The sequence below is a fragment of the Propithecus coquereli genome, unplaced genomic scaffold (assembly GCF_000956105.1).
Source record: "Propithecus coquereli isolate 6110/MARCELLA unplaced genomic scaffold, Pcoq_1.0 Scaffold111, whole genome shotgun sequence".
In the NCBI taxonomy this organism is placed as follows: Eukaryota; Metazoa; Chordata; class Mammalia; order Primates; family Indriidae; genus Propithecus; species Propithecus coquereli.
Window position 1 is genome coordinate 2,915,962 of NW_012135081.1, and position 11,611 is coordinate 2,927,572.

Sequence of the window (11,611 nt, forward strand, 5' to 3'; positions counted from 1 at the left end):
GCTCTGTAGCACAGTTCATAACATGTCAGTTAAACACACACACACAAATCAACGCTACCTTTTCAATGAAATGTACATTTTCAAGGATATTAATTTATAAGTGCCAACTAGTAAATGGAAAAGGAGAATGGGGTGTGGGGATTAAGGGTGAAAGAGAGAAACTAAATAAAGTAAAATAAAATGAGAGGTCTTGTATAGACTGATGGTGGGAGCGATACAAATGGAGGAATATAATTGGCTCAGTTTTCCACATCTGAGGTCCAAAACCAATCCACTACATTTCATATTTAATGTTAATTTAAATATCAATTTAATAATTATCAAATTAATACAATTTAATGTAAATATTTTATATTTAATTTACCATACCAAAACTAATCTATTAAGTTTAATAGATCATAATTTCTGTACTCCTAATTTGACAATTCTTCATGTTTTGATTTCTCCAGAACCCTAAAAGATCGGTTCAGGTGACCCCTGGAGGCCCCAGCCCACAGTCATTCTGAGAGTCCCAACCCTATTTAGTGCGATGTCTTCACTGTCTGCACTCACTCATACCCTCTCCTACCATCACCTCCTCCCCAAGTTCCACTCCTCCAAAGCAGGCGGGGGTGGGGGGTTGGGGGAGCTTCAGGTTCTCGGAGCTGGGTTCCAAGACCCCATAAACCTTCCATCTTCCAAGGCTCCATTTGGGAGCGCAGCTGGTATCCCCAACAGGTATAACGTGCTTGCGTTGGTCCTGGGCGGGGAGTCTTTCAGAGCCCACTCCTGGTGGGAGGGGCTTCCCAGCGCAGGCCACGCCCACTCTGCAGGATCCTGGGGCGGGTCTTGTTCGGCTCTGAGACTAGAGCACCCGCCCCTCCAGGCCCCCAATCCCTTCCTAACCCGGCTTGATCCAGCTCAGCCCCGAGGTGTTTGCAGCAGCTTTTTCTGAAAGTCCAACCATCTGTTACCTGCGTTGCTTCCTGGGAAGGAAGCCTCTCAGGTTGCCTCCGAGAAGTCTGGGGGGATGCTGTTGGGCCAAAGCTGTGCCCCAGGATGACTGCCTCGTAGAGACTTTCCAAACCCCAGGTAAGGTCCAGTGGGAAAGATAAAATGACGACCTTCCACCCCACCTCCGTAAATCTCACTGGGATCCTGACTTAGAGTGAACCGTGAACTTAGAGCCCTGTCCACTTAGGGCTCCTGGCCCACTGCTTGTCCTCTCTCCCCATGGATGGAGCCAGACACCTGCTGGGATAAAGGCTTTCCCTGGGGCAAGGGTTGGGCGATTTTCAGCTACCCCCCCACCCCCACCCCCCTTCACCCAGGACTCAGGGAGACACTGCTCCTCTCCTCATAGACTCCAACTGCCTGAGGAGGGCCTCGCCTTCTTGTCCCCAGACTGGAAGAGGAAGAGCGGCGGCCATTGCACGGGGGAAGGCTGGACATGTCTGAGGCACTGTCCTGCCCGGGCAATGAGACCCCTGCCCGAAGCTGCAGGCTGGGGGCCCTGTACTGGGCCTGTGTCCATAATGACCCCACCCAGCTCCAAGCCATACTGGATGGTGGGGTCTCCCCAAAGGAGGCCACCCAGGTGGACCGCAATGGGAGGGTGAGATGCCCCGGGTGCTACCCAGGACAACTAGGGGCAGCTCGGTCTCCCCACCACGCCATCCTGATCTGACTCCCTGGGAGAGATTCGGGACCTACTGCCGGTCCTTAGGAGGAAGGGAATGGGTGAGGGTGGGTCTTCACGGGGGTTAGGACAGCCTCTGGGACAGGTGTGGGTTTAGAGAGTACAAGGGGACTGGGAAGCCCCTGGAGGAAATCAGGGGACTGAGCTGCCCTGCCCTCAGACAGGCCTCATGGTCGCATGCTACCACGGCTTCGGGAATGTTGTGGCCCTGCTCAGCCGCTGTTCTTTCCTGGATGTGAACCAGCAGGACAAAGATGGGAACACAGCGCTCATGCTGGCTGCCCAAGCAGGTGCGAGGCTGCTGAGCTCCACCCTCCACCAGCCTCCCCTGCCCCCACTCATTGCACAACATTCTCCTGTGCAGGCTTTGTCATGTTGGGTGGAGGGTGGGTTTGGAGGCTCATCACCCCCTTTCCTGGGGGGCCAAGCTCTGCTCTCGGCGCCCTGCAGGCCACGTGCCTCTGGTGAATCTCCTGGTCAACTACTATGCGGGCCTGGACCTGGAGCGCCGGGACCAGCGGGGTCTCACGGCGTTGATGAAGGCTGCCATGCGGGACCGCTCTGAATGCGTGGCTGCTCTCCTCATGGCAGGTGCGTGGGGCCTGGAGCAGGGTGTGTGGCCTCCAGTCCCTCCCCCAGGCCTCCCCACCGGACAGTAAGTCAGCTATTATTTAGTCGCAGAGAGGAGAGAGGTGGAGCTAGAGGATCAACCTAATTCAACTTCCTGGAGGAGGGGAGTGTGCTGTGGGCTCTTCACAATCAGCAAAACCCAGCGATTGCTAGCTCTCTTTGCATCGTGGGTGGGGGGCCCAGAAAGGAAAGCTCGGGAGGGTGACCTAGCCCAGCTGGAAAACCTAAAACAAAAAAGGCTGGTGTCTGGAACCAGACTCTTGGGTTCTAGTCCTGGCCCTGCCACTAGCGGAGTGGCCCTGGGCAGATGGCTTCCCTCAAGCCAGGCTTCCAGGGGACACAGTGAATTGTCATTGAGGCATGTGGCTGTGTGGGGTTGTTGGGGGGGATGACATCCACATTGTCCATGGAGTTGTGGGCCCCATTATTCCCTGAGGTGGGACTGCCCTCTGCTGGTCACTCCGGGAGACCCCCACCCTCCAGCTTTTCCCTGCCCCACCCCACCAGACTGCGTTTGGGGGAGAAAGGAGGGAGCTCCACACCCCTTCCTTTGTCTCAGAGTGACTGCCCCACCCCCGCCATTAGAGGGGTGTGGTGACGAAGAGGAGAGCCAGGAGAGGGAACAAGCAGAACATCCCCTGTCAGCTCCAGAGGGTGTAGCTCAGGACACCACCTGTCCTGGGCTACCTGCACACCACTCCTCTGCTCCGCTCCTTGCACTCAGGAGGACCCTATTCTACTCGAGGCTGGAAACCCATAGGAGGTCTCTCTGAAGTCTTTTCCCCTCTCTGGAGTTAAGTCTCCTCACGTCTCTTACACAGGAGGTTGCAACACTAGCCTCCAAGATTGCAGTTTCAACAGGATAAGACTCTATGGTTTTGAATCTAGCCCAAGTAGGTCTTGCTGCTAAAGAATCTGCTCTTCCGCAAACCACCAATCTCTATCCCACCCCACATCACCCTTATGTCCCCCCACCCCCCAGGTGCTGACCTGACAGCAGTGGATCCTGTTAGGGGCAAGACGGCCCTGGAGTGGGCAGTACTGACTGACAGCTTCGACACCGTGTGGAGGATCCGGCAGCTGCTGCGGCGGCCACAAGTGGAGCAGCTCAGCCAGCACTACCAGCCAGAGTGGCCGGCCTTGGCGGGGCTCGTGGCCCAGGCCCAGGCCCAGGCCCAGGCTGCTCCATCTCTCCTAGAGCGGCTACAGGGAACCCTGAGCCTCCCTTTTGCCCGGTCTCCTCAGGAGGGGGGTGTCCTGGACCACCTTGTGACTTTCACAACCAGCCTGGCCAGTCCCTTCCTCGCCACTGCCTGCCACACTCTGTGCCCTGACCACCCGCCTGCACTGGGCACCCGAAGCAAGTCGGTGCCAGAGCTGCTAGGTACTGCCCCGCCCCCTCCCCCAGTCCCTTCCCCTCCCCTGGTAGTCCCTGGTCCCCGAGCCTTTGTCCCCTACCAGAGCCCTCAAGGCATATTGAGTGTGTTCCCTCAGTGGCTACAGCCCAGGGACAGTACCAGCCCGAGGCCCCAAGTCCCCAAGATCCTCCTCTCCAAGGCATCCTCATCCTCCAGCCAGTGCAAGCTGAACCGCAGTCCTGCGGGGCATCAATGTCTGGCCCTTCCTCTCTGGCGATACCAGCAGCTCAGGATGGAGAGGAGGAGGCAGGAGGAGGAGGGCTAGGCCAGGCTGGGAACAGGTAATCAGGCCCCTCCCTAGGCTCCTTTTCCCTTTAGAGCCTCTTCTGCCTTTCCATCCACCTTTGCCTAAGTGAATCTGCTCTCAACCTATGTACAGGTCATTCATTACAGCGTTGTTTGCAACAGTAAAGAGGTGGAAACAACCTAAGTGTCCATCAACAGGCTCAGTGGCTCATGCTTGTAATCCCAGCATTTTAGGAGGCGGAGGCAGGAGGATCACTTGAGCCCAGGAGTTTGAGACTGGCCTGGGCAACATAGTGAGACCCTGTCCCTACAAAAAAATTTTTAAAAAATAGCCAGGCATGGTGGTGCATGCCTGTAATCCTAACTACTGGGGAGACTGAGGTAGGAAGATCAATTTGCTTGAGCCAGGAGTTTGAGGCTGCAGTGAGCCATGATCTCACTACTGCACTCCAGCCTGGGTGACCCTGACTCTAAAAGAAAAAAACGGGAGGGACTGCTAAGTTGATTAGGTGTGTAATTACTGCACACCCATATAGTATATTCTATGCAGTATATTATAAAACAAGAATAAGGAACCTGTATTCTGATATGAAACTATCTTCAAGATGCATTAAGTGAAAATAACTGAGGGGTAGAACAATGTGTTCCTATTTGTCAAAGTAAAACTTTCACAAAGATAAACAGGACTAATGCAAATACACACTGAGTATGAAGTTTTTTAACTATCTAATGAGTGAACTAACAGGATAAATCAAAGAAAGAAATGACAGTCAGTGGAGAAAAGAATGCTGGAATCAGATTGCAATGTTAGATACAAAAAAGTTCATTACTACCTGGCAGTAAAACCAGAACTGTTTTTATTTTTTTCTAGCAGACAAAAATAATTTACTATTTATCGATCTTTAACAGGTTAACCTCATCTTTTAGGGAGTCTGGGCCCTAATCAATAGTAAATAGTATGTCAAACAAAGTTAACTTTCCCTAGATGACCCATAGGTAAGGTTATTAGCTAATGATCTAAAGTATCTTTGAAAAGGCACTTAATAACTTTTTTGGCCTTATTTACAAGTTTTGAATATTTTTTCTGAACACATTTGTTGTACAAATATATTTGCTTTTATATTCATAATAATTATAGCAACCACTTATAAGGTACTTACTGTATACGTTACCACATTTAACCCTCCAATAATCCTGAGGATTTTTATCTTTGAGGACACAAGGCACAGAGAAGCTAAGGAGTTGCCCAGATGCCACAGCTGGAAACTGGCAGAGATCAAGATCGAGACGCAGCCATCCAGCTGTGGCCTCCAGGCTCTTAACACTAAACAGTACCGCCTCCCTGGAACATCCCTGGAGAGAAACATGGTGTATTTCTCTGCAAGAGGACTGAACAGCTGCAGGAGTGGGAAGGAAACTTTCTGCTAAATATCTTTTTGAACTGTTTGATTTAAAAAAAATAATAAATTGCATTTCTTAGAATAGTTTTAGATTTACAGAAAAGTTGTGAAGATCATACACAGAATCCCCACATATCCAACACCCAGTTTCCCCTATTATTAATGTGAGTGTAGTACATTTTTTACAATTAATGAACCAATATTAATACATTACTAACTAATATCCATACTTTATTTCGATTTCCTTAGTCTTTACCTAATGTCCCTTTTCTTTCTTTTTTTTTTTTTTTTTTGAGACAGAGTCTCACTCTTTCGCCTGGGCTAGAGTGAGTGCCGTGGCGTCAGCCTAGTTCACAGCAACCTCACACTCCTGGGCTCAAGCAATCCTTCTGCCTCAGCCTCCCGAGTAGCTGGGACTTACAGGCATGCGCCACCATGCCCGGCTAATTTTTTCTATATATTTTTAGTTGGCCGATTAATTTATTTTTCTATTTTTAGTAGAGACAGGGTCTCGCTCTTGCTCAGGCTGGTTTTGAACTCCTGAGCTCAAACAATCCGCTCGCCTCGGCCTCCCAGAGTGCTAGGATTACAGGCGTAAGCCACCGCGCCCGGCCCTAATGTCCCTTTTCTACTGCAGAATCCCATCAGGGCACCACAGTGCATTTAGTTGTTACATCTCCTTAGCCTCCTCTTGACTGTGACGGTTTCTCAGACTTCCCTTGTCTCTGATGCTTTTGACAGCTTTGAGTAGTACTGGTCAGGTATTTTGTGAATGTCCCTCAATCGGGATTTGTCTGATGTTTTTCTTAGGATTAGTCTCGGGTTATGGGTTTTCGGGAGGAAGGGCACAGACAGAGGTAAAGTTTTCACTTTCATAAGCACATCAAGGGCACACACTAAGAGCGTGACTTACACTGTTTTTTTTTTTTTAATTTTTAAATCTTTTTTCTTTCTTTTTTTTTTTTTTCCTTCCTCCCCTCCCCGCCTCTGGCAAAATGCCGTGACTTACACTGTTGATATTGGCCTTGATCACCCAGCTGAGGTAGTGTTTGTCAGTTTTCCCTACTGTGAAGTCCTCTTCTTTCCCCCCTTTATACTGCATTCTTTGGAAGGAAGTCACTATGCGAAGCCCATACTAAAGGCATGGGGAATTATACTCCATCCCCTTGAGGACAGAGTATATAAATTATTCGCAATTCTGCACAGAGCGTGGTGACTTTGAAATTATGTATTACCATATTGTGAAAAATTTAAAAACAAATTTGCTCTTCGAATAGGGGAACCACCCCACCACATATACACACGCATATATTCTGAGGCGAAAATGACTAATAGGGTTAATGCGCGATATCTCCCAGAGGGCCCTGAAGGCAACAATGGTGGACTAGAACAGCCTCAAGGCTAACTTTGCTAATTCCCACATGTTTGATCCTCAATAAGGCACTTAGGTTTCTCTTGCCTCAGCTTTCACATCTGTCAAATGGAGCAAACAGGGCTGTTGGAGGGATTCCTCAGATAATGTGGGTGAGAGGGTTCTGCAGACAGTACAATGCTGTCAATAGGTAGGGTATTGGCTGGGCACGGTGGCTCATGGCTGTAATCCTAGCACTCTGGGAGGACAAGGCGGGAGGACTGCTTAAGGTCAGGAGTTTGAGACCAGCCTGAGCAAGAGCGAGACCATCTCTACTAAAAACATAGAAAAAAAAATGAGCCAAGAGTGGTTGCAAGCACCTATAGTCCCAGCTACTTGGAGGCTGAGGCAGGAGAATCGTTTGAGCCCAGGACTTTGAGATTTCTGTGAGCTAGGCTGATGCCATGGCACTCTAGCCCAGGTGACAGAGCAAGACGCCGTCTCAAAAAAAAAAAAAGAAAGAAAGAAAGAAAGGTGGGGTATTAAGGAAGGGCCTGGGGAAGCAAGTCTGAGACGTTTCCGGGCCTCCAGGGTGAGCGGAAGTTCTTTCCTCCCCACCCACTGCTGAAATGGCGGCACGGGAGGCCAGCCTTGTCATTGGGCATCACGGATGGGGAAAGAAACTCCATCTGCAGTCTTGGAACAGCATGGTGGCCGGATGCTTCAGCCTGGGAGTTGGCCTGTGACCTTGGGCAAGCTATCAACCTCTCTGAACCTCACAGCCCCCGTGTGTAGAATGGAGGTAGGCAAAACATGCTCACCACGGCTGCTGTGAGAGCTGAGTGAGGTAATGCAGCCCTTGGTACCGTACCTGGCCTTCTTAATATCATTTTCTTATTTAATTTTCACAACCTTCGTTTTTTACAGTTGAGGAAACTGGGGTTACGGAGCTTATGCGACTTGCCTAATGTCAACAGCTGACAAGTGGCATAGTGGTACTTAGAGACTCCAAAGCCTGGGCTCGTTCCACTCCAGCTCATGGCCTCTGCCCACAGCCAGGGCTCCTCTGATTCTTTGAGCCTCTCCCTCCCACCTCCAACCTGCTCTGGGGGGACCGCTGCACCTTCCAGGCCAGGGAGCTCGCCCTCTCTTGTTCTCTCTGCCTCTCGTCTTGGCTGGCCTGGGGATCTAGTGGGAGGGACAGTGATGCCTGGGCCCCTGGCCAGACAACATTGTCCAGCAGAGGGAGCCTCTCCACCTTGGAGAAGACCCACCCCTGTGGTCCCTGGCCACCTCCAGGGCAACTATCGACTCAGAACTTCACTCCTGCAATTCTCCCTCCCTTCAATCCCCTATTAGCTCCTGACAGCAGCCTTCCCTCCTCCCCCTAAACCCTTTCAGGCTGAGCAGAGGGAGGGAAGCTTTGAGGCCTGGAGCTGCTCTGCCTGTGCCTCTTCTAGCATCCTGGCTCTCCCACCCTTATCCCAGCCCCTGAGGCTTCCAAACTGGAACCCACGACAAGGCTGTGCAGAATTCAGGGCACTTGAGGCCTCCCTGTGACAGCGACGGTGCTGCATTTGGAATCCCACAGAGCCAGGCCTCTCCCAGGCCCCTCACCTCATTAGTAACACCAAATGATGATAACATAAAATAGCTACTTCCCAAGTTGTTGTGTGGCTTAAGCCATGCGGGGTATGCAAGGCATCGAGCAGCACCTGGCACGTGGTCACATACAGTGGGTCAGCAGCAGCAGCTGTTACTGTGCTGGAGGAAGTAGCCAAGGGTGCCATGTTGGAGGCTGATGGATGTGTCCTTGGGGCCCCATGGCCTCCCCTGTGATTCTATGGTACTATTCTGGTGGCTCCTAAAATGAAAACACACACTTAACCTAGACAGGCTTCTCAGGCCAGCTCCTGCACATCTCTGCGTCCCCCAGCCCAGGCCCACTCCCAACCTGCTGCCCCTCACTGCAGCGCTGGTGGCTGGCCAGTGCTCCCTGTGTGTGCATGTGCACGTGTGCACATCCCGCTATGGCAGACGGGGCTCCTACACCTGGGCTGCAGGGTTGGCTGTCCTGACACACTGGGGTGTCAGCCAGGCTCGCAGGGACTCCTGGGGAACCCTACTCACACCCATGTGGAAGGGACCATGTCTGTATCCCTGGCCCCTGGCCCGGCCCCTGGCCCATGCAAGCGTCAATACATGTGCACAGAAAAGAATGGAATTCAGGCTCCACTAAGGTCGGGGATGCTTGGGGGGGCCTTTATCATCTCCTTCCTCCTCTCAGGGTCTGCCCTTTATCCTAGGAGCAGCAGGGTCGTCAGTTATTCCAGAGTATACCCAGGAAACCCCCATCAGGTCGGGAGAAGGCACATATATTAATATGTGGAGAGGACATTCCTCACCCTGGCCTGTCAGGACCTTTTGCCCATCAGATCTCAGCTGGCTATGCGGAGAAGCCATCTGGCCAGGGCTCACACGGAAGTTTGGACCTGCTCTCCTCTCTCCTTTCCCTCAAGGGTCCGTGGCTTTCCATCATTGAGGGAAATACCCAGGTCTGAAGGGGGGGGCTTGAGGACAAGGCATGGGCCTTCCTCGACAGCCCCGCCCCTACTAGCTCCTACTCTAGAGGGTTAGACAGACTCTGAAACTTCGACCACAGTCACACAGGCGATGTCACATGCAGACACACTGTCAGCCTGTGGGACCCGCCGGCTCACAGGCACAGATGTACACAAAGGCCCCCTGGCCCACACACTCCCGGTTGCACACAGAGGGGCAACATACTTGGTCACACAGGTACACAAACATAGTCTCACTGACCAAGAAAAAATAAAAACAGGGCCACCCCTCCTCCCTAGGGTTCCTGGCCCATGCTCTCCCCTGTCTCTTCTGCCCTGAAACATTTACATCCATTGTCCCAGCCATCCAGCTGCGTACCCTGTCTGTGTGACTGTGGTTGGAGTTGCAGAGTCTGTCTAACCATCTAGAGCAGGAGTTGGGGCCACTGAGGGAGGTCCAAGCTCTGCCTTTAAGTCCTCCCTTCAGCCTGGGTGTCTTCCTTAACTGTGAACAGCCACAGTCCCTCTGAAGGAAATGGGAGTGTTGAACAGGTCTAAACCTAAATCCCTCTTGGTACCTATTTACTCTAGACCTGCCTTGGATATCCCCTGGTCCCTATTTCCTACATGCCCTGCCTTGGGGACACACGGGGCAGAGGCCTGTGGGTTTGGGGTGCTGGAGACAAGTGTTGGCCTGAGGGCCCTCAGTCCCAGGCCCTCTGGTCCTGGGAGGGGCAGAGCCTGGGCACGGATGCTGGAGGAGCAGGGAAGGGGCAGGATTTATGGCATTTCCCCTCCAGCTGGAAACAAAGGCAGATTCCTGTGTCCAGCATGAGCAATCCGGTCCCACCCACCCAAGCGGCTGGAGTTGAAGGAAATCCCGCTGGCTCTGGCCTCGTCCAGCTGAGCAGCCCCCTGTTCCAAACACTCTCTCCCAGCTGGGGCTATTACCAACTCTCAGAGTCTGGGGACCCCTCCAAATACCAAGCCCTTCCCACTGGAGATGGTCATCTTAACCCCTCACACTTTGTCCCCAGGCAGCAAGGGTCCCCGCAGCACACCCAAGAGCCTGCCAGCCCTTCCCTCCCTTGCCATCCAAGCAAACTCAGGCCTTGCTTTTCATTAGAGTGGGCAAAAGGCTCGCTGCCTTGAGGAACTCTGTGCCGTCCAGCATGAGCTCGGCAAGGCATGTCCACCTTCAGGAGTTTCAACTGAACATCCTCCAACAGCAAGATTGTCCACCGCAGCTAAGTGACACATCTTCCCTCACTGCAGCCCCGGGAAAGTGTGGGGTGCACCATCCTTAATTAGTCCTCACTAATTAGATAGCCAAGAGATACTGTCTAATACCAACAGAACAGAAACTAAAGGTTTGGGTATATTGTTTACATTTATAAAGTAATAATATGTAATATAATGATCAATAATTAGAGGCAGAGAATCTAAATGGCCTAAATCACAAAGCTTTCAAATCGAGAGAGAGTGTACACATATTATCGAGAGTTGTTGAAGCAAATGTCAGAGAAACAAATATCTGGAACTTTGGAAGAGGGTCTGGGGATGGGCACAGTTGCTTTTCATAATAAACTCTTCTGCAAAATTTTATTTATTTATTTTACCCCATGTTTATTTGGGATTTTTTTGAGTTTTTTCAAAATGGCTGCCTCCCCGTTTGCAGCCTCTCCAGTGGCTATGTATTCCCCTGTGTAATAACCCTCACACGGCTGTTAGTGGAAGAGGCTCCATTCAATACTCATGGCTGAGCAGGGAAGGAGACACAGGCTCCTCCACCGCTGCACAGCCACGCCTGAGGCCTCCTGACTCCTGGTTCAGTGCTCTTTCTCCTCCCCAACAGCTCTGCCCACCCCCCCAAACGAACCAAACGTCTGTGTGGGTTTCACAGACGCTAGAAGGCTTTCGCAGATATTTTGCTTTTAGTCTGAGACTGTGGTGCGGAAGGAATTATCGACCCCTTCCTACAGGTATGGAAACTGAGGCTCACACACAGGTGTTCCAACTCTAAGCTTGTGCCTTTGCCACTACCTCTCCTCTTCCTCTGTGCAGGCCAGCGCGGGGGGTGAGAGCGCCTCTGGAAGCTGGGAAGGGGCAATGCAGAGCCCACTGGACTGTGGGGAGGAGGTGACGCTGAAACAGCTTCTCAACGGAGACCAGGCTTCATGCCCACCCACCCACCCCTGTGCCATCGTGTGGGCACTGTCTGACCCCCAAGACTCTCCTGCTCAGGCATGCCATCCCTTCCTCAAGAGGCTCCATCCTGAGCTGAGCCATCCTGAGGGCTCAGGGCGGGGCAAGGAGTGGACAAACCC

General features: G+C 51.9%; 1 protein-coding gene across 1 annotated transcript; it reads left to right on the forward strand.

Annotated features, from left to right (window-relative positions):
- Positions 1-1,844: 1,844 nt before the first annotated feature.
- ANKRD33 (ankyrin repeat domain 33) lies at positions 1,845-3,991 on the forward strand. Its single transcript, XM_012651487.1, has 4 exons — positions 1,845-1,968; positions 2,129-2,269; positions 3,130-3,192; positions 3,291-3,991. The coding sequence occupies exons 1-4, from the start codon at positions 1,848-1,850 to the stop codon at positions 3,989-3,991; spliced, it is 1,026 nt and encodes a 341-aa protein (XP_012506941.1). The 5' UTR covers positions 1,845-1,847.
- The last annotated feature ends 7,620 nt before the right edge of the window (positions 3,992-11,611 follow it).

Bases quoted from the DNA above. Each gene is read 5' to 3' on its own strand.
- ANKRD33 (XM_012651487.1), top strand. From the start codon at position 1,848: ATGGTCGCATGCTACCACGGCTTCGGGAATGTTGTGGCCCTGCTCAGC. The intron at 1,969-2,128 runs GTGCGAGGCTGC...GGCGCCCTGCAG, and splicing joins CATGCTGGCTGCCCAAGCAG to GCCACGTGCCTCTGGTGAAT. The intron at 2,270-3,129 runs GTGCGTGGGGCC...TCTCTTACACAG, and splicing joins GGCTGCTCTCCTCATGGCAG to GAGGTTGCAACACTAGCCTC.